The sequence below is a fragment of the Macaca nemestrina genome, chromosome 10 (genome assembly GCF_043159975.1).
Source record: "Macaca nemestrina isolate mMacNem1 chromosome 10, mMacNem.hap1, whole genome shotgun sequence".
Taxonomy (NCBI): Eukaryota; Metazoa; Chordata; class Mammalia; order Primates; family Cercopithecidae; genus Macaca; species Macaca nemestrina.
In genome coordinates this window covers 70,606,664-70,629,952 of record NC_092134.1, presented here as the reverse complement: position 1 = coordinate 70,629,952, position 23,289 = coordinate 70,606,664, and the positions used below count along the sequence as shown (strand labels likewise).

At 43.6% G+C, this 23,289-nt stretch overlaps 1 protein-coding gene and 1 pseudogene across 4 annotated transcripts in view; one reads left to right on the top strand and one right to left on the bottom strand.

Annotated features, from left to right (window-relative positions):
* Positions 1 to 23,289, bottom strand: part of LOC105474038 (protein phosphatase, Mg2+/Mn2+ dependent 1H) — a 366,109-nt gene that overhangs the window by 92,281 nt on the left and 250,539 nt on the right. For 3 of the 4 annotated variants that reach the window (XM_071071519.1, XM_011728342.3, XM_071071520.1), the window contains exon 9: positions 9,582 to 9,733. In XM_071071519.1, coding sequence (XP_070927620.1) covers positions 9,582 to 9,733 — 152 coding nt within the window. Of the gene's footprint in view, positions 1 to 1,084; positions 4,509 to 9,581; positions 9,734 to 23,289 lie in introns of those variants that run through there. The other variant, XM_011728343.3, reaches the window with a different exon arrangement.
* On the top strand, positions 1,182 to 1,635 carry LOC105474034 (large ribosomal subunit protein eL32-like; annotated as a pseudogene).

Below are 23,289 nucleotides of genomic sequence, written 5' to 3'. Positions count from 1 at the left end.
GTAATGCAAACTAGCATTTAATACTTGCATTCATGCCTGTTGTCAGTGTTGGAGTTTTACTATTAACCTTTCACGGATTAATCTCTTCCTTCCAAGGCACACAGCCATCTGAGCCAAGGAGAGTGTGGATGTGAAGACTGACAAGTGTGGACATCAGGAAGGCTTCTTTCATTAGAGACATTCTCCGTAGGGTTTATGGTATACTGGTACTTACAGATTTCATACCGCATAAAAAGTCCCTCAAGGGTCATAACAGGGAGACGGAGGGTCATTAAGTCCAGGATACAAAAAAAAAATGAGGTGGGGCCAGGCATGATGGCTCACATCCACCATCCCAGCACTTTGGAAGGCCAAGGCAGAGGCAGGAGGATTGCTTGAGACCAGCCTGGGTAACACAGTGAATTTCTTTCTCTTCTCTTTTTTTTTAAATAAAAAAGAAGTTTCCACAGACAGGTTTGGGGAAATGAAAAACTAGAGCAAAGCCTGCACAGTTTTGCCTGGGCACTAGGAATGTGAAACCACGTGCATTTCCAAGTTTGGTTAGCTATTCCCTGGCCCATTACTCTTGGTTTTGCCCACTCCCTTCCCCTTCAGTAATATTAACAATTTATTCCTTTCTGACAAAATGGTAAGCGTCGTCGTCTTTGAGCGTTTACATATTTGCCTCCGTTTTGAATATTCTTCCCAGGAGACCCCCCTGACTGAACCTCCAGCCTTACAGAGGGGACAGTCAGTTGCAGATATTTTGCGTCAGAAAACACTTTCCAGGTTTGAGTGCCTTCTCCAAATCATGTAGGATCTTTAGGGCTTAAAAGAGAACCTTATTGGAATTATAAGGAACCAGAGGGCTGTGCAGCCCAACCTCCATGACCTGCAGCAACCCCACTCCAGAACGTTAGCGCAATGCATTTCCTAGAACAGTTTATTTCATGACCCCACAAGAGTAAAAGAACTCCAGTACCCTAGAATTTAAAGTATAATAATAAAAAACAATTTTTTTTAAAAAAGGCAAATTTGAAAAATATGAAGTTACTTAAAATGATAAATAATGTTATTTTTTAAATATTAAAATATCTTGAATAAATATGTCACAAAAAAAAAAAAAAGAACTCCCAGCTTCCCTACAGTTCAGGGCAAACTCTAATAAAAAGAAAAAGAGGTGCCATCTCCTTCTTGGCATCATGGCCACCCTCAGACCCCTTGTAGAGCCCAAGATTGTCAAAAAAAGAACCAAGAAGTTTATCAGCACCGTGTGACCAATATGTCAAAATTAAGCGTAACTGGCGGAAACCCAGAGGTATTGATGACAGGGCTTGTAGACGGTTCAAAGGCCAGATCTTGATGCCCAACACTGGTTATGGGAGCAACAGAAAAACAGCACATGCTGCCCAGTGGCTTCCAGAGGTTCCTGATCCACAGCGTCAAGGAGCTGGAAGTGCTGCTGACATGCAACAAATCTTACTGTGCTGAGATCACTCACAATGTTTCCTCTAAGAACTGCAAAGCCGTTATGGAAAGAGCTGCCCAGCTAGCCATCAGAGTCACCAACCCCAAAGCCAGGCTGCGCAGCGAAGAAAATGGGTAGACAGCTCATGTGCACGTTTTGTGTTCTAAAATACTGTAAAAACTGCAAAAAAAAAAAAAAAAAAAAAAAAGAGAAACTTACTGCACTCATATTCTGGCTCGTCCATAAAGCTGCCTTTTAATTTTCTGCTTCCTTTGTTGAGACAGTTCAAAAGAGCATAAGGACTTCAGATACACCAGGGTCAGAAAGATCATACAGCTCATTTTTACTCCCATGTCTGCCTGAGAGGATGGTGTGAGGGTCAGAACACATCTTTATGCTAATCACCTCTTCCCTCACAGCACATTCTGGAGGGGGAGATGCTATTTTAAATTCCTTGCTGGGAAGGATGTCAACAGAGGAAGACAATGCTGGCAATTTGTTTAGAATGGCTGTCACTAGGAGGCAAAAGAAAAATAAAAAGAAAAGGAACCTACAGGCAACATAAACAAAAGCCTAACAATCAAACAGCAAAAGCCCCTAGTCTTGCCTGTCTCAGGCTTCATTCTCTGCCTCTTTTTGTCCTGCTTCCTTTCTAGACAAAACTGGGAGATCCTGGTAAGACTCAAAGTAAAACAGGCCCACTCAAAACCTCAGATGCAGAAGCACCTTGCCCTTTTCACTGGCTCTGTTCCATTCCCCTTCCCTCAGCCTTCCCACCCTGGGGAGAACTTTTCCCTTCTATTTTGTGTCCACAAATAGGCTGACCTCCTTTGGTCAGTTCCCTCAGGCTTGAACCCAGCAACTCTCCAATGAAAATTAAATAGGCAAACTTGTAGTCCCCGGCTACATATGGAGAGATAGATAGGAACTCTCTGGCCAATGAAGGGCTAATAGAGCCTCTGGAATTATAGTGGGCCTTTTCTTATCACAGAAATTATGACTTGGCAACTTCCACTCATATTTCCATTTGGCATGACAAGATTCGAACAGCTCCCAGCTGGGAGGGCACTGGCTCTTGGGACTGAGCTCTCTTTGTCCATGGGCCTCCCAAGGAGACATCCTAAACTGGTGTGTGAGTGTGGTACCCTCCTACCAAACTACACACAGATATGTACAAAGATGTCAGACACATGAAAGAGAACACCATTTCACATATTCCTAAATTATGAGTTTGACAACAGAAATAGAAAAAACAACCCTAAAAGTTGTATGAAACTACAAAAGACCCAGAATAGCCAAAGCAAACCTGAACAGAAAGAACAAAGCTGGAGACATATTTCCTGACTTTAAAATACACTACAAAGCTTTATTAACTCAAATAGCATGGTACTGGCATAAAAACAGACACATAGACCAATGGGACAGAATAGAGAACCCAGAAGTAAATCCATGCATTTACAGCCAAATCATGTTCAACAGAGGTGCCAAGAACATACACTGGGGAAAGGACAGTCTCTTCAATAAATGGTGCTGGGAATATTGGATATCCACACGCAGAAAAGAGAAACCAGACCCCTATCTCTCATCATATACAAAAATCAAATAAAAACAAATTGAAGAGTTAAATATAAGACCTGAAACTACGAAACTACTAGAAGAAAACATTGGAGAAATGCGTTAGGACATTGGTCTGAGCAAAGGTTTCTTGGCTAAGATCTAAATTGTGGGTCTGAAACAAATTAAGTTTCTCTGATGTCCCAATATGGTGTAATTACTAAGGAACACACAGGGGTAGGAAAACAATCCTCATCTTGTTTCTTACCATCAGATTTTGCAGAATACTTCCTGGTTGTCAATCATAATGAACAAATTACATAAATTCCATATCGTTACCACAGACTTCCTTTAACACAAATAATTTTCATATTCATGATCTCATGAGATCATGGGCCCCTGCTGACCCCTCACACCTCATCTGTTGGCATTCTGCTCCCCACCTCCAAGGCCAGCAGCCACACTGACTGTTGGGTTCCAGAATGTGCCATATTTTTTCTCCCCAACTCCCGACCCCTGCCTCGCTCCTGTTTGTTTATTCTTCAGGTTTAAGTGTAGACATCCTTTGCTTTAGGTTGATGCTGCTGTAATCCCTCCAGACTTTAAACTCAAAAAGCAGAGCTGAGGTCTGTGTTCTTCACAAGTGTCTAGCAGGCCTTGGCTCACAAAATAGGTCCTTAGTGGTATTTCCCAAATGAATGAATCAGAATGGGAGTTATTCGTTAAGAAGAAAACCTTGACTCTTCTGTTCCTTTTCTATTTTTTGAGACAGTCTCACTCTATCACCCAGGCTGGAATGCAGTGGCACCATCTCGGCTCACTACAACCCCTACTTCCCAGCTTCAAGGGATTCTCGTGCCTCAGCGTCCCGAATAGCTGGGATTACAGGAGCCACCATGCCCAGCTAATTTTTGTATTTTTAGTATAGACAGGGTTTTACCATATTGGCCAGGCTGGTCTTGAACTCTTGGCATCAAGTGATCTGCCTGCCTTGGTCTCCCAAAGTGCTGGGATTACAGGTGTGAGGCACTGCGCTCAGGACAGTTCTGTCTTTTAAAACACCTTTTTTTTTCCTTATTTTTAGAGAGGAAGTCTAGCTGTGTTGTCCAGGCTGGTCTTGAACTCAAGCTTAAGCCATCTTCCTGCCTCAGCCTCCAGAGTCACTCAGATTACAGGCACGCACCATTGCACCTGTCTTTACAACCATAATTGTCTAGTCTGCAGTCTGAGAGTTTATTTCTTGCTGATAAACTGTGCTCCCCTCACAATTTTCCGTTTTATTCATTCATCTATCCGATATAGGATTCTTTCTATTGCTTAGGTTTGCCATCTTCCCCGAAAGGCATACTGAAAACATTTTTTCTTTCCCATCCTGTTTGTTCCAAAGAGATCCTTGTGAACCCTGCCTCCATAGGCAACAGTTCTTGTGGACCCCAGGAGTCTGCTCTGACCTGGCATGTGCACACTGCCCACAGTTTACCACTCCTTGGCATACAGATTTATCACCCTGGAAAAAGACGGGCTGGTAAGAAAGACCAAGCCAGCTTAGACACAGAAAAAAAGTGCTGAGTGCCTTTTAATGCATAACTGGCAGCTGGCTGTGCAAAGCTTTATAAAAATAATCATAGTAGAGAAAAATCAACATGAGAATGTTGCTAACAAGTGGGATACATAACTTGAAACTTGAAAGGCGAAAAACACATTCATATTCAAATAAAAGAATATTTAATTATAGTGCCATCAATTCCTCTGCACCTGAGCTAAATTATATCAAACAATTCTAGGAGGAGACAGATGGTCTACCTTCACATTTCCTGAATTTCTGTTGTGAAATATATGAGACATAATGACAACAAACATGTCTGTAAGTGCTTATTATCTATTAGGCCCTTCACCTAATAATATATACGTATGAGGTTAATACTACTGGAATCTCCATTTTACACATGAAGAATCAAAGTCATAGAAGAGTTAAGAAATTTTCCCAAGGTCCTAAGTCTAGAAGGGGAAGAGCCAAAATTCAACTCGGGAAGTAATTATAGATTACAGGCTCTTAAGCACTAGACTACCCTGCCTCTCATATTTTACATACAAACAGATGTATATAACATTTAGAGTCTAAAAATAACACAACAATAACCTGCCATCTACTTGAAGGAACAGAATATTATCAAGTAAATATCATAGAAACCCAACAGGCCTCAAGCATATATTCCCCTTGGTACCTGCCTCTTCTCTTCTCAAAGTAACCATTATCTTGAATTTTGGGCCAATTCTCTTGGTTTTTATTATAGTTTTAATGTCTATATCCCTAAATAATATATTGGTAGTTGTCACTTCATGTAAATAGAATCCTAATGTATGTATTCCTCTATGGCTTATTAAACTCAACATTATGTTTTTGAGATTCTTCCCTGTTAATGAGCACAGCTTTGGCTCATCTTGGGGGTAGGGGAGGTGCCATAAAGTATCCCATTTTTTGTTTACCCATCCCACCACTGGACATGCAAGTTACTTCCAGCTTCTGTAATAAAAACAATTCTGTGAATATCTTTTTGCATGAATGACAATGCAAGAGTTTTTCCAGGGGTGTAGGTTCTCGAATGTTAGTGGCATCAGAATCACCTGGATGGTTTGTTAAAACACAAATGGTTGGTCCTGCCATTGGAGTTTTGATTTCAGGTGGGCCCTGAAAATCTGCAATTCTCTCTTTTAAAAAAAATTTTTATAAAATATATATATAAGTAGAGACAGGGTCTCACTATGTTGCCCAGGCTGGTCTTGAACTCCCAGGTTCAGGTGATCCTCCTGCTTCAGCTTCCCAAAGTGTTAGGATTACAGGCATGACCCACCATGCCCAGCCAAAATGTGCATTTCTAACAAGTTCTCAGGTGCTGCAGATGCCACGTAGCTCAAAGGACCATGCTTTTCAGAACCACCGCTCCAGGGTACAGACCTAAGAATGGAACTGCTGGGCTCCATAAAAACACTATTGATATTTTGGTTATAATTGTACTGATTCTGTGGATCAACTTAGGTAGACAGCTTCACTCCTTTGGGTCCTTAGAGCCTTTAAGTTATAAGAATTCTTGCCAGGCATGGTGGCTCATGCCTGTAATCCCAGCACTTTGGGAGGCCAAGGCGGGTGGATCACCTGAGGTCGGGAGTTTGAGACCAGACTGACCAACATGGAGAAACCCTGTCTCTACTAAAAATACAAAATTAGCCAGGCATGGTGGCTCATGCCTGTAATCCCAGCTACTAAGGAGGCTGAGACAGAAGATTCGCTTGAACCTGGGAGGTGGAGGTGGAGGTTGCGGTGAGCCGAGATCATGCCATTGCACTCCAGCCTGGGCAACAAGAGCGAAACTACGTCTCAAAAAAAAAAAAAAAAAAAAAAAGAATTATTTTGTGTACATTTATGCAAAGAATATAGACTAAACTAGCCAAGTAATATAAGTCAGCCCTTAGGGCCTCACTCTGAGAAATATCTTTCTCTGTGGTTAAGGGTTTCTTTCTTTTCTTCTCTGTTTTCAGAAATCAGGATCTTGTGGCAAGAGGTTCCCTGTGACACAGGGGGATGCTTTGGATAAAGTTAGCTCATGGCATAGAGGGATAATAGTCAATTCTGGCAGGTCAGAGGTGAGTGGGGTCTTTATCTATGCTTAGTTTATTAAATTAGAAAAAAAAGCTAAAAAATTCAGCCTTTACAGTTTTGATATATATTATTATTCAGGCCCAGGTACTTCTTAATTTTCATTATAATTTTTTCCTTTGATTCATAAGTTATTTAGAAGTTTGGTTTTTACTCCATGTGAGTTTCTTCTCCTTTACTAGTTTAGAAGTTACCCTTTCTATTATTTTAACAGTTTTCTTAGCTATTTAAACTTGTTTACTTAAAGCCTAAAGTTAAACACCATTAACTTCTCAAAAGAAGCACAGCATGTGAGCTGAGTAACACCCCCTCGTTGACAATTTGTACACTATTTTTATGCAATATTTTAGTTCTATCATTTTTAACCCCACACATTAGACATTCTTATTACTGTTTTACATAGTCAATGTATATTTAAATATACCCACATGTTTACTAATATTTTAGCTTAATAATCCATTTTATTTCTCAGATATTTCCTCTGGGATCATTTCCTTTTCTTATCTGAGCACACCCTGTAGAAGTTTCTTCAGAAGAGGTTAGTTGGCAGTAATATGTATCAGTTTAAGTTTTGCCTGAAAATTTGTTTACTTCATCCTTATTATTGATAGTTTTACTACATCTAAAATTTCTAGATTAACAGTTATTTTTTTCTTAGCCAACTGAAGATATAATCCCATCATTGGCACCGTTTGCTTTTGAAAGTTGGCTGTCAGTCCAAATGTCTTTTTTTTTTTTTTCCTGGCTGCTTTTAGTATCTTTTTGGGAGGCAAAGAGGTTAAAGTTCTTCAGTTTTCTCTTTTTTTTTTTTTTTTGAGAGAGAGTCTCACTCTGTCACCTAGCCTGTAGTGCAGTGGCGTGATCTCAATTCACTGTAACTTCCACCTCCTGGGTTCAAGCAATTCTCATGCCTCAGCCTCTTGAGTAGCTGGAATTACACCAATGCACCACCATGCCTGGCTAATTTTTGTATTTTTAGTAGAGATGGGAGTTTCACCATGTTGGCTAGGCTGGTCTTGAACTCCTGACCTCAGGTGATCTGCCCACCTCCACCTCCCAAAGTGCTGGGATTACATGGATGAGCCACTGCACTCAGCTGTTCTTCAGTTTCACTATTTTATTTCTCCTTCCAGAGATTTGTCGGGCTTTCTGAATCTTACGTTTAGTATTGTCAAAAAATTCCAGAACTTCTTCCCATCTTCTATAGTTTATCCTTTTGGAATTCTTTTAGAGCACCTTAGGCCATCTTTTTAGTCTCTTAGTCTCATTTCACATTTTCTTTTCTCTTTGTCTAAGCCATAGACTGGATTATTAAGATCAATTTTTTAGTTCACCAGTGTTCTCTTCAACTAGCTCTAATCTGTTTAATTCAGTGAATTTTTAATCCCTGTTTTTATATTTTTCATCTCTAGAATTCCATTTTCTTAAAAATTGTTTAGTCATTTTTTTAGTCTCTTTTAAGGCTCATATTTTAAATGCTTTAAATTTTTTTGTTTTGAGACAGAGTCTTGCTCTGCTGCCTAGGCTGGAGTGCAGTGGTGCGATTTATCTTGGCTCACTGCAACCTCTGCCTCTTGGGCTCAAGCAATCCCACCTCAGCCTCCCGTAGTTGGAACTACAGGCATTGCACCACCATGCTCAGCTAATTTTTGTAAAGATGAGGTTTCACCATGTTTCCCAGGCTTGTCTTAAACTCCTGTGGCTCAAGTGATCCTCCTGCATCATCTCCCAAAGTGTTGGGATTACGGGTGTGAGCCACCATGCTTGGCTAAAAAAAATCTGCTGAAGCATGTTAAAATATTTATATTTTTGTTGGCTTACTTTTGTTTGTGTTTTGAGACTAAGCCTTGCTCTGTCACCGAGGGTGGAGTGCAGTGGCGCAATCTTGGCTCACTGCAACCTCTGCCTCCCAGGTTCAAGCAATTCTCGTGCCTCAGCCTCCCAAGTAGCTGAGACTACAGGCGTGTGTCACCATACTCACCTAAAAATATTTATATTTTTGACTGCTAAATCCAATAAAGAAGTATTTACGGGTCCAATTCTGATTTCTCTGTTATTCCTGCTGGCTTTTACTCATGGTGACTTGTGTTCTAGTTAAAGCTGCCTTTCTCGAGAGGTAGTTTCTGTTTATTTCTGAGAGTCTTCTGAGGATGTTTAGGTAATTTACACTGCCTCTAGACTGTAAGAAGTACTTAACTTGGATCTTTCTCTCGTTACCAAATATTTCTCAAAAGAAACAATTCTCCAATGGATGACCATCATTGCTGGGATGCATTTGCCATCACTCTCATCAACAGGATCAAAAATGGGATTATTTCTACTTTAGAGGATAGTTTAGAGGAAATAAAAATGTGAGAAAGGTATGTTGCTGAAATGCCTAAATACTCAAATTCTTTACCACTTGTATCTAGGTTCAACTTAAGGAGAATTTTTATTTGGCAGAGAAAGTACCTCTTTTTTTTGTTTGTTTTGTTTTGAGACACAGGGTCACTCTGTCGCCCAGGCTAGAGTGCAGTGGCGCGGTCTCAGCTCACTGCAACCTCTACCTCCCAGGTTCAAGCAATTCTCCTGCCTTAGCCTCCCAAGTAACTGGGATTACAGGTGCCCACCACCATGCCCAGCTAATTTTTGTATTTTTAGTAGAGACAGAGTTTCACCATGTTGGCCAGGCTGGTCTAGAACTCCTGACCTCGTGATTCACCCGCCTTGGCCTCCCAAAGTGCTGGGATTATAGGCATGAGCTGTCATGCCCGGTCAGAAAGTACCTCTTACAAGAAAGATAATCCCTTCTGCAGTTTGGTTACTGTACCATCCATATCAGCCTCTAAGTCATGAATTATGAAAACTGCATGATTATTATTTATTTCAGGCATGTCATGGAAGAATGCTTGAGGAACAACCCTACAATTGTAGAAATGCACAAACCTGTGAGGATCATCTGGATCACAGTTAGGAAGAAACTGAGTGATTGCTTCTGCTACTTCTTCATTTGATAAAACATCCCAGAGTCCATCAGTGGCCAAGATCAGCACATCATCTGCTCCATGATCATATTTTGAAAGATCGTAGATTCTTACCTGAAAAAACCAGGAATGCCACCACTTAAGAAATTGGAAGCATATTATTCTCCCTAACAAATTGACTTCTGATTCCCCTTCCCTTTTCCTGCCAGCCTAGTGGTTTTCATTGTAGGGTACTTCATTATACAGCAAGCTTTGTGGCCAGGGATAGTCTCCCTTGGAGACTTGCTATATAGACACATGGAGCCTAATACACATTTGTGAATGAGCCTAAGAGGTGGGCTTAGTACTTGTGGGCTAGGCCACAATTCTATGTTCATCCTACTTCAATGTGGGTGGGGAGGGATAGGGATGTGTGGAGAAGGGTTTGGGGTTTCACTGCTCTTTGCTCCTAGTTTGGCAGAATCAACCCCTGCCTACACCATCTCGTGAACTGAGAACAAAAGCAAGTCAATTTAGTCAATCTCCTTCGGCCTCCCTCATTACTCTATTTTCTTTCTTTCTTTGTTTTTTTTTTTTTTTTTTAAATTGAGATGGGGTCTCTCACTCTGTCACCTAGGCTGGAGTACAATGGCATGATCTCAGCTCACTGCAACCTCCGCCTCCAGGGTTCAAGCGATTCTCCCGCCTCAGCCTCCCAAGTAGCTGGGATTACAGGCATGTGCCACTACACCCAGCTAATTTTTGTATTTTTAGTAGAGACAGGGTTTTACCATGTTGGCCAGGCTGGTCTGGAACCCCTGGCTTCAAGTGATCCGCCTGCCTCAGCCTCCCAAAGTGCTGGGGTTACAGGTGTGAGCCACCACGCACAGCCCATTCCTGTATTTTCTAAATGCAAGTCTGAGTGAAAGTGACGGGTCAGGGCACGTGTCTCACTGCACAGCCATTGTTATGTCATCTCAGATCTAGAGACAATCATATCACCTCAGCCTAGAGACTGAATGTGTTGAGGTCTTTGAAAGCCAAGCCTCCTGTGTTTTAGAAAGGTTTGTCCAGGCTAGTGATGCCCTGCCGTGGGGCTGGTCCTGTGGGCTGACAGCCTATTCCCAGCAGCAGAACACAACAAAATGTCTATCCACAGGGCCCTGGGTGAATGAGCTCAAATGAAAAGCAGCCGCCAGGTGCCAGTCCTCTGTGGACTGTGAACAAGAAGGGAACAATTAGCTAATGGCCCGGCATATGAGCCATGCTCAAGGGAAGAACACTCAGGAGTACACTGCACTGGCGTTTAACATCTTCTTTTCAAAAGGCATGCTCACTTAAGGCTAAACTTATGTTCCGCAGAAGGCACTAGCCTTTTAAGCCAAATTAAAGAAAACAGGAACGCTTCAGTTTCCAGCAGACCAGAAAGTCCCAAATGTCAGAATTCTGTCCTCAGGTCACTGACGAATGTGGTCCAATTTTCACTCTGTCAGAAACAAGCAACCCTCCTATGCTTTATTTTCTATGATTCTTGGGTGTGTCAGAGTTTAACTTCTCAAATATTAATGTGCACAGAAATCAGCTAGGGATCCTGCTAAAATCCAGATTACAATTCAGCTCTGGGTGGGCTTGAGAGCTGTGGTTCAGCTTCCTTCCAGGTGATGCCAACGCTGCAGGTTCACAGACTGAGCCCTGAGTAGCAAGGTCAGAGAGGATTCCTACTGGGCCAGATTTGTACACAAGGGAATCAATGGCTCAGTGGACTTTATGACGACTGTGGAGACTGTTCCTTAGAGTGGGCTCTAGACAGACTGTAAATGTCACCTCTGGGCTCCTAGCTTCAAGTACTGGTTCACTGTGTTGTTACTTTCAGTATACAATAACTTTGCTTGAGAGACACTGCTAGGAGGCCAAGGCAGGGGGATAACTTGAGGCCAGGAGTTTGTGACCAGCCTGGGCAACATAGTGAGACCCTGTCTCTACAAAAATTAAAACAGTGAGACCCTGGGCATGGTGGTGCATGCCTGTGGTCCCAGCTACTTGGGAAGCTGAGGCAGGAGAATTGCTTGAACCCAGGAGTTTGAGGCTGTGGTGAGCCATAACTGTGCCATTGCACTCCAGCCTGGGTGACAGAGTGAGACCCAGTCTTTTAAAAACAAAAATAGTGTTTGGGGGATTGATTCCTAGCTTCTTATTGGGTTATATCTACAATAAATTTTTGGGATAATTTGAACTCCATCTGATAGACAATATTGAGTCATAAGAGGTGGTGAGATGTGGATGTCCCAGTCTTATGTTGGTAGTAAACAGGAGATTCCATCTGCCTTGCAGCTTCTTCTAAAAGAGAGGGTTCAGGTCTACAGATAACATCCATTTAATTTCAGAGTCTGCTCTATGAGTAGGGTGCCAAACCTTCTTTAAAGTGCTTCCTGCTGACCCAAGAAATGTGACAGGTTGTGTTATTCAAGCTGAAGTTGTCTTGTCCACACTCAAATGGAAATCTGGCCAACAGAATGGATGTGGGTTGATACATACACACGTTATAAAATGCTACTCTTCAATTCCATCAATAAATGTAATCTTTCCCTAATTCTACCATTTCCATTTCTATGCTCAGCTCCCTAATGTAGTTTATTTAGCTAACATGAAAATCCTTGTCAAGACCATTCTTCATGTAATTTTTATGAAAATAATAAAAAGCTGATCACAACCCTGGTCCGTGAAGCACTCCCCAATTAACATCTTTTGAGGTTTTTACAACCACCCTGTTTCCTGCCCTTTAGCCAATTTCCAAAAATCTTTGCTAACTTTCCACTTACAACTCGTGTCTTATACATTAACCTGTGATGCAGAACATTTTGCAAAAATGTTTTCAGAAGAATTGGACTGCCGTGCAAGTCATCCCACTGTGTGCCCATCCTCCCCAGCAGCAAAGGCTTCAAAGGATTCCACTGGGCTCTGGAGTCCTGACCTTCCCTCCCTGAAGCTGTTGTTGGCCTTACTCAATCGGACCATACTCACATCCTCAAAGTTCCCCTGTTCAATTCCTTAAATAGCTTCTTAACGTTCCTGGAAGCCTCACATCAAACTAATGGGCTCTGAAGCTCCCCAGGACTCAGACATCTGGAAGAGTCTTTGCAGCCCTGGAGGGGACAGGTGTGCTACAGAAAAGCCTTTGAAGTGGGACTGGGGAACATGGTCAGACCTTCTAATGGCTCCTTCCTGGGTTCCCATCTGCCAAGAAAGGGAGAGAAAAGCCAGACGAATCCTTGAGATTCTTGCAGTTTTTCAGAGCAATATAATCTGAGCAGCTGAAAAATGGGACCTGTGTGGACCTGCCTTTCTGCTGCCCTCAGTACACTTTTATTGCATACTTGCTGTGTGCCAACTTGTTTTCCAGGCACTGGGGACACAGTGAACAAAACTGACAAAGCTTCTCACAACTTCTAAACTAGTAGACGAGATAGATACAAATAAATTACAATGTCAGAAGATGACAGATGCTCTGAAGAAAAATCCAGCATGGTAAGGAGAACAACAGTGTCATTTTAGAAGATGAGGTCATGGTGGGCCTCTCTGAGAAGATACCATCTGAGCAAGTCAATTTCCCATGGGTCCCTTCTTGCACCTCCCCAACCTTCCTTTGGGTTTCTGTTACTCAGTGTTAGACTGGTGGTGAAGAAAGGGGGCTGAGAAAGGTGGGTGCCACTCTCTCCTGCCAAAGCAATCCTGAGGAGGACCAAGGAGAGGCCATCTTTCTTTTCCCTGGTCCTCTGCAGGCACAATCTTTTCACACCCACTAATGTAACATTTACCTATGTGTTTCACTGTGGGTAAACCTTTGTCTATCAGTTTTGTATGAAACTGTAATCATCGATTTATGGCCCTGTCCTGACACTAGGCTGTAAACACCATGAGGGTTGGGACTGTTTTTTCCTCTTTGTATCTTCAATGCCCAACCTGACACCTGGTTCGCTGAATGAATAGTAGTTGAAACTGATTGTCCCACAGAGATGAAGCTCTGTGCCTTGTCCTTTAGGTACAGAGAGAGATACATAGCATCTGATCTACCCTGGAAGACTGACAAGGCTGATCCTATCTCAGCGGAATCTGAATCTGGAATATGGCAGAATATTATTGCTTTTGCCAGAGCAACCAGGTGAAGAACAAAAAGTGAATGTGCTCCATCCCCTCATGAGGCTTCTGAAGCTTTCCTTACGATCTGATCACAACAAAGGAGACAGGCAACTGACAAATAGCACGCTGGTCCTGAAACACCGCTGGCATCTTTGTCATCAGCCTTTCAGGGCCCACTTTTCTGTCTCTTCTAAAAGATTAGATATTCTCAAACCTAAATGTGTTTAGAATCACCTGGAGTGCTACCTTAACCAAATTAAGATTCAAAGATTCTACCTTTAAGAGTCTGATTGTGGCCGGGCGCGGTGGCTCAAGCCTGTAATCCCAGCACTTTGGGAGGCCGAGACGGGCGGATCACGAGGTCAGGAGATCGAGACCATCCTGGCTAACCCGGTGAAACCCCGTCTCTACTAAAAAAAAAAAAAATACAAAAAACTAGCCGGGTGAGGTGGCGGGCACCTGTAGTCCCAGCTACTCGGGAGGCTGAGGCAGGAGAATGGCGTAAACCCGGGAGGCGGAGCTTGCAGTGAGCTGAGATCCGGCCACTACACTCCAGCCTGGGCGACAGAGCGAGACTCTGTCTCAAAAAAAAAAAAAAAAAAAAAAAAAAAAAAAAAAAAAAAAGAGTCTGATTGTACAGATCTGAGCTGCATACTTCAACAAAGACCCCAGGGAATTCTGATGCAAGTAGTGGGGGGAATCTCACCTTGAAAAACTGTAACAGATGAGAAACTCCTTTAGGGGTAAGGTCCATCTTATCCTATCTGTTTTTGTGCCCAGAACAGAGCATTGTGCCTAGCACTCAATTCACAACCAAAAAAAGCATTTCCTTATTGGGTATTTACCCCTGTCCAGCTTACAATGAACACCCAGGGAGTTAGTCATCTTACTGTCCCACCAAAATTCAACTTCTGAAGGCCCAGAAATCCCAATTTGTATTTCCTCTGTGGGTCTAGCAGTATCTTCTATAGTGTAAACCACAGTAGGTCTTCAGGACATACTTGCTAAGACAAAGCATAAACAGGGGAAGGAGAGAGGAAGAAACAAATTAAACATACAAGATACTTTCAGAAGACTGCCTCATTTCATGGTGATCCAACAGATTTAGTTTGTTAATTGTGACACTTCCAAATCATCAAGAAAACGTAATGTGCTGATATATAACAGAAGTGGCAAACTCTTTCCTTTTCTTCCTTTGTTTTCAGGGGAGCTGCCAATAAACATTCAGTGTGGGGGAGCAGGAATAAGTCTGGGGGCAAACAAGAACATTGACTAATGTGCTCTGAATGAGCCAAATGCTGACTGCTCTCACAGAGCCCTCGGTTTCAGAGCACTAAGAGATGTCCTTAATGTCAACATTGGGCACTTATTTTACACAGGAGCCTGTGACAAGCAACTCTTTAATACAGCACCTCCACTTAGTGCTCGGCTGCAGGCTGCTGTTTCAGCGTTTGTGTAATACTTGCTCCCATCTTTGCCTTATTATTGATAATATTTCAGTGGCATGTTAGGAGGGCTCATACCACTATAAGCTGACACTGGCTTCTTAAAGCTACTTTTAAAAAGAATCCATCAATTCTTCCATTTGCCAAATCTCTGCTGCTTCTCTAGGATGCCCTCACAGCTTTTACATCTTGATCAGTTCAGCAGATTCTCCAAACTGGTTTTTCCCTTTTAAGTACGCAATGTAGGACAATGAGCTCCTGCAGCTCAGGACTGGCTTTGTGGAAGAGAAGGAGGCTTGCCCTTCTTATCAGAAGCCTTGCTTCAGGTCTCTGCTTCTAACAAGCCTTGTGACTTGAGAAGATCCACCTTTTTTATTTTTATTTTTTTTGAGACAGGGTCTTGCTGTGTCGCCCAGGCTAGAGTACAGTGGCACAATTCTGGCTCACTGCAGCCTCAGCCTCCCACACTAAAGCAACCCTCCCAGCCTCCTAAGTAGCTGGGACTATAGGCGCACACCACCTATACTTTTTCACTTTTTGTAGAAACGAATTTCATGTTTCTCAGACTGGCCTCAAACTCCTGAGCTCAAGAGATCTGCCCACCTTGGCCTCCCAAAGTGCTGGAATTACACATATGCACCACTGCACCCGGCCTAGTGCTCAATTTTCCTATCTCTGAAATCATTTTTTAAAAACTGAAAAACACAAGAAAAAGGAAATATTATAACAACTGCTCTACTTCTCTCACAAAGCTGTAATTAAGATCAAATAATGTGGAAGGGAACTGCCAATTTTAATTCTTTTATGGTGCTGACCTCAGGGCAACCACATCTGAATATCGTCTAGTTGGTAGAAGGAGAGGATTAAGAGTGGGCTCAGGGGAACAGGGATTCAATCCCCAAAGTCTCATTTAAAATAGCAGTGATTGGAGCTCTCAATAGTGTTTCCTGGCAGAAATAGCCAAAGGTGGTTCCCAAGGTAAAGGTTGTCAATAGTTGGTGGGAAACAAAGAGATGAAATCTTATCCCTTCTACTTCATATGTCCAACCCAACAGCTGAACCTATAGATCCTTGAAAATGACACTTATAACAAGAAGAAAATAAAACACCAACATACTTCCTGCAGTCCTATAAAACAAGTTGATCATTTCAAGACTGGCATTCCAGCAGGCTACCAAGACTACACCCAAATTCTCTGTAGTATTCTATATACGCTACTTGATGTCATGAAACAAACACTGAATCTGGTGGCAGAAGACTTGGGTTTGAAACCCACCTCTGCTTATTAGGCAAAATCACTTTATTCATTCAGTTTCAAAGCTTACAGACCATTTGCTCGGAATACCAAAGGTAAGGTGGGTACCAATTCCTTGGAGGGACGAGCTGGACATTGTATGCCTTACGTGAAGAGGAAGCTGCAGGGGCCAAAGCCTGGGGATGTGAGAAAGGGCTGGTGTGTTTCGGCAGCTTTACCTTGCTTGGTTTGGCCACAGTACTGGATGTCCCCTGGGGAGTGGGGAGGGTGAGGCTAGACTTCTCAAATCTGCCCTCTGTTTGTGAAATGAGAAGTTAGACCTAGGTGGCCACTGCTCATGGCTCCAACATCCTCCGACTCTCATCACAGCATCAGGCCTTGATGTGACTGACCACAGGACTTTAGAACATTGGGCTGCAAGTGAATCCAGTGACACCGAAGTGTTACAAATATATTGGCTGCTCATACTATGCAAAAGGAGCTGTTTTGGCTGCAGGTATACATTTATACTTGAAATATGCCATAGATATTCTTGAGAGTTTGTTTTTTGGAGTCTACAGACCAAACATTTGAATTTGGAGGGTAGATACAATATAATAGCTCAAAAAGTGTCTTTCTAAACCAGCTAAAATATGAGATATTGTGCAGAGAGCCTGAAGGTATAACCAATGCCTGGCTGCTATTGCATAAAGTTTCCACTTTCTACACACAAGGCCTGGCACGTTACAAGTCTCTGGGTTTCCAATGGTTTGTTCACCAGTAAATCCAAAGGACCATTGAATGAATTAGTGAATGAATGGGTTTCAATATAGCTCAATAATTATTTGAGGAATAAGTCTATCTTCACAAAAATGCCCATTTGCAAAGATAAGCATCAGAAGAAATCCTAACCTGTGAATGCAAACATGAGGGTGCAGAACAGATGAACCGAGTTGCCTCAAGTCCATCCAGGAGGTAGGTGAGGCAGAGAGTGACCACATATCCCTGCTTGCTCCAATAGTTTTGGTTTGCACCGGTTTTCCCAGCATAATTATTAATAATGTCCCCTTTGATTCTTGAAAATTCCTGGTTGAGGGGTTAAGATGGTCACCTGACATATAAATAATAAAATGACTGCTGCTTCTGGCCATTGGGACTGAAAGAATCAGTGTCACTACTTTACAGGACTCTTCACCACAGGTTTTCAGAGATCTCAAGAGCCAGTGAGCAAGGTATTATGCATGCTGCCTTAGAAGGGGAGATACAATCACCACAGGTGAACTGTGGGATACCTGCTGTGTGACAAAGTCAATCCCACTAATTGCAGTTGTTCTGGTAGCAAGAAGCCCAAGACATAGCTTGTTCAAGTGCAGAATGAGGTATATCATATCCTTAACCCACCAGCCTGGCATGAGCCACATGCATTGTAGGAGTGAATCACACAATCTGGGACTACAATATGGATGCATCACAAACCCATTTTAGGATTGTAAAGCAAGTTCCTGCAGCACAGTGAAGAACAGCTTACTGATGGCAGTAGCAGTCTGTCTGGAGCAGCCGCTGCAAAGATGCTGGCTGTAGCAGGGGTGGCACAACTGGGTTGTGTGCTCCATGGAGCTGGTGGGAGCCCCCAAGTTGGTGGGGCAGGAGCCCTCTCCTTCCAGGTGCAGGTGCAGCCACCCAACCATGGCTACAGACCCAGGCATCCCTATGCTCTTGGGTGCCTTGGAAGTACCCCTGCCCCTGCAGGCTCAGAAGTGCCTGCTCCTGCTGCCTGGCCTCTCTCAGCTCCCAGTGCCCACTCCAGTGTGGAGCAAAGTTGTGACTGAGCCTGGGCACTGTCGTGACCTGGCTGGGTGTGTGGGGGCTTGGGGCAGCACTGATGTGCCAGCCCCCTGCCACCTCAGCCACCTCTGGGCTTTGGTCACCACCAAGCATGAGAGGGAGGCCAAGGGGAAGGGCTGAGGGTGGCTCAAGGTGGGCCTGCAGGCACCTCTTGATGCAGACAGCCAGGGTGTCGTGGATGACATGTTGATGGCAGCAGGAAGCAGACATGTTCCTGGGTAGAAAGGGGCAGGTCCCTGGTGAAGCAGCACCTTCAAGCCAGGGATAGCTTGAAGCATGGGAGTCAGGCTGTCAGTTCCAGGTGGGGCTCACGACCTGGAGTGAGAACTTATGGTGCTTTTTCTGGCCCACTCATGGCCACCCATGAACCAAGCAGCATGCACTTCCTCCCTTCTGAAGCCTGTAAAAACCCCGGACTCAGCCAGACTCACAGAAACAATGGCACAACCTGCCTGCAGATAGGAGCTACCCACTCTGGGTCTCCTCTCCACTGAGGGCTGCACTCATCAGGATGACCTGCCTATGGAAAGAAGCTACCCACTTCAGGTCTCCTGGGTGAGCGATAGCTCAATAAAGCACCTCTTGGCCTTGCTCATCCTCCAGTTGCCCATGTATCTCATTCTTCCTGGACGTGGGACAAGAACTCAGGACCCACTGTTGTAACACAAACAGGGCTGAAACACGCCTCCCTCTTGCCACACTGCAGGCAATGAGGAGGAGAGAAAAGAGGAGGAAAGAGCCATGGCCCTTTGGGGAACCCAGACTTAGGAGCTCTCCGAGCCAGGGCTGTAACACCCTCTTTGGGGCTCTACAGTTCCTGGTACCTCCAAGCTTTCAGGTACCACCGCATTCCCCGGTGCCCACAATGGAAGCCGCTTGTGGTATGCCTGGTTCAGCCACGGCAGGGAACTGGCACCTGTGCTGGTGCCACAGGTGGTATGTCTGGATGTGTGTAGTGGCCGAACCCCATACTTGCTTACTCTCTCACACACCCCTCACTGCTCTGTGCCTGGCTCGCTCTTGGCAGGCATGGGCTCTGAGCTGGTAGCAAAAGCTGAGTGCAGCCTGCCAGGCTGAGTGGGCAGAACTGGCCCAGTGGGCCTGAGCAAAACTTGGGCAAAGACACCACCAGCCATAGAGGTTTCCGGCCAGTGAAGCAACACCCTAAGGATCCTGTGACATTATCTGTTTCTCAAAGAGTGGTCTTTAGATCACTTACTACAGAATTATCCAAAATGTAAAAATGTTTAGAACTCATCCTAGATCAATGATTCAGATTCTCAGGAAGTGGATTCCAGGGATTTGCATTTTTTTCTTTTTCAAAGACAGGGTCTTCCCCTGTGGCCCAGGCTGTGAGTTGCTAAGTTAGTTTTTTGGTGTGTGTCAGAGTAAATCTCAAGTTTTATTCCAACAGTTGGTTGGCAAATCTCAAGTCACTGGCCAAATGAGAATCAGCCATGTAAATGACACACAGATGCACACAACTGATTTTTATAGCCAGACCTGAGATTAGAGATGGAGATGCACAGGACACATCGTGAAGTCTCTCCCATGTAAGACGAGAATATACCAGAATCAAAGAAAGTAGCTTCTGCATACTTTTTTTTTTTTTCTTTCTGAGACAGAGTCTTACTCCGTTGCTCGGGCTGGAGTGCAATGGCGTAATCTCAGCTCACTACAGCCTCTGCCTCCTGGGTTCAAGCGATTCTTGCGCCTCAGCCTTCTAAGCAGCTGGGATTACAGGCATGCATCACCATGCTTAGTTTTTGTATTTTTAGTAGAGACAGGGTTTCACCATGTTGGCCAGGCTACCCTTGATCTCCTGGCCTCATGTGATCCACCTGCCTCAGCCTCCCAAAGTTCTGTGATTACAGGCAGGAGCTACCACACCCAGCCTGTATACTCTTTGTTTTTTGAGACAGAGTCTTGCTCTGTTGCCAGGCTGGAGTGCAGTGGTGAGATCTCGGCTCACTGCAACCTCCGCCTCCTGGGTTCAAGTGATTCTCCTGCCTCAGCCTCCCAAATAACAGGGACTACAGGCACCCGCCACCATGCTCAGCTAATTTTTGTATTTTTAATAGAGACGGGGTTTCACCATATTGGCCAGTATGGTCTCGATCTCTTGACCTCGTGACCTACCTGGCGCAGCCTCCCAAAGTGCTGGGATTACAGGTGTGAGTCACCACGCCTGGCCACCTGTACACTTAATGTGATTTTATCCCCCAAAATATTCAAAGTGGTGGCAGTGGTGGGAGGGGGCAAATTGCCCCCACGGGTGTGCCATGCTAATTGAGAACACAGAAATATGAGATATTACAGATATGCAGGGCTGGAAAGTGGCTCAAGAAAGCTGTCAAATATGAATGCTTAAGACTAACAAAGTATCCTTAGAACTCCTCATTTTCCCTTTTTGCAGGGGGATACATGTTTTGTGAGGTCTGAGGTTTATGAAATTTTGGGGGCTCTGTTTAAGAATACAAAAGTAATTATGAATACAAATTTAGATACTAATGTGAATGTTTATTAAGAATGAGAAAAAAAAATCACAACATGTTACTGGAACCCTGGAAGCTGAGGTCCCTTTCCTTTGAGAAATGTTTACATAAGTGTTTCCTGATTGCAACCTGGCTCCTCATCTGGAACAGCCTGTCTACAGTTTCTGGCAACAATCAGAACTCACAGGGGCTGATCTGAGCGAAGGTCCCCAATACTTAAGTTTAATTAGCTTCTTTGTAAATCTGCCTTTACACTGCTAGATTTCCTTTCTTAACTAGCTAAACAGCTAACTCATCAACTTATATTACTTAGGCCTGGAAAGACAGATGATTATTACTTTTCACCCTCAAGATTTCACAGTGGGGAGGGCATTTCTACAGGAAGGCTGTGACACAGTGTCTGTCTCCAGGATGACTGCCATCAGTTCCTTCCCTTCCTGTACAAGCATGTTATTCCTCACATCAAGAGGTGGATCCAATTCCCCTATCCTCAAACATGGACTAGCCTTAGTGATGTCCTGGACCAACAGAATGTGGCAGTGCTGATGTTCTGGGATTTCTTAGGCTAGGTTTTAAGAAGCCTTGCTGATTCTGCCTCGGACTATTTTCTTTTCTCCCTTTCTCCCTTTCTCTTTTCCCTTTCTCCCTTTCTCTCTCTGTTTCTCTCTCTCCCCCCTCCCCTCCCTCCCTACCCCTCTCTCTCTCTCTCTCTCTCTCTCTCTCTCTCTCTTTCAAGATGGGTTATCACTATGTTGCTCAGGCTGACCTTGAGCTCCTGGGCTCAGGCAATCTTCCTACCTCAGCCTCCGAGTAGCTGAGACTATAGCTACATGCCACCACGCCTATCCGGGATTCTTGAACCACCCACTCTTAGATATTTCCTCTCAGAATCTAGCTGCCATGCTCTGGGAAGTCAAAACCACATGGAGAGGCCATGTACTGCTGCCTCAGTTAAACTCCCAGTTGACAGCCAACAATTAATATGTGAGAAAGCCATCTTGGACTTCTAGCCGCAACAGGTCTTCAGAACAACCCCAGCCCCAACTCACATCTGACTGTGGCTATGTGAGAGGTCCTAAGGGAGAGCCACCTAGCTGAGCCTAGTCAACCAATGGAACTATGAAAGAGAAACAGAAATTGTTCTGCAAAACCTTTAAGTTTTGGAGCAGGTTTGTTTTATAGTCAAAAAGGGCACAGAGGAATTGTGTTGGGATATAACTCTTCCATGCCCTCTATCCCAATAAGACTGGAAAGACGAAACATGGGACATTGAACTCCCTGGATTATTTCTGTGGTCCCTATTTGTCTGTAAGTGGTGCTTGTTCCCTCTGTTCCTGTCCTCCAGCAGGTAAATACTAGGAAGACCTTCCCGCTCTGGGATTGGGAGATGAGAGCCCACAGCTGTTCCATAGGTTTGATTCGGGGGCTAGAGGAGACGAATGAGAACTCCATTTTGGTCTCAAATCCAAACCATTTTAACCAAACCAATCTAACTTTATACCATTTATTAAAGTTATTTTGACCCCAGACTCCAGTGTCTATTTTTTTAATTCGTTCAGAAAACTTACAACAAAAAAAGGCATATTTTTTCCTCTTCAGACCCCAACAAGTACCACCATTCTTCCTTTCATGTAGGCTGGAAAGCGAAGTCTTGTTTTTTAAATTTTACTCGGCTTCATCCTCTAAACCCAGTCTGCCTCACTGTGCCACCTTTTAGTTTCCACGGTCCCTTCACCAGTTCAGCTCCTCACTGCCACAGTCTCAGTCCTGCAATGACTGCCCTGTCTGCAGCTCCCCCATCTCCCACAGTTACAGCCAAGATACTCCTCTTGCTGAAGACCTTATCTACCGCCTTAGGTCCGGTTCAAGGACCTCTGTGGTAATTAGCTTTATTAGAGCTAACAGCCCTTCGAGCTAATCTTTCAAACTCAAATGGCCCCATAAGGCAAATTTTATTTCACACTAGACTATTTCTTCCTTTCTTTTAAAACAAATTGTCCTATTCTCCTCTTCTTTAGATTATATAGTTCTCCCTCCTATATCCAAATCCTCTAGTCCCTTAGAAAGCAAGAAACACATGCTTTATGGCTCATTATTCCTTGGCTAGTCTAACCATCTAACTAGCCACAAATTTGAATTCCTTGAAGATATGTTCCCCAGCGCCTTACTCAGTAAACACCACCGGACTCATGATATCTAAGGAAAGAACCAGTGAAATTTTGTTGTTGTAATGGATTAGGAAGAGGCGCTAGGAAGTAATATTTATTATGCTAGGAATTAATATTTATTTGTGTGGAGTACTTCATATGTCATTTAGTTTTTTTCCTTGGATTCCTTAGTATAACAACTCTATTGGCCTCTTTTTCACCAAACAGGAAGTTGAGATCCAGGGAAGTAACTTTTTCAAGGTCACTTAGTTAGTGCGGCAATAGAGCTTGAAGCCAAGATTGATTACCAGTCTAAGTTTTTTAACCACCATATCATATGGCCTCCAGGCTTTTTTGAGGCGCCCAGGGAATTCTTTAAAACAAATTT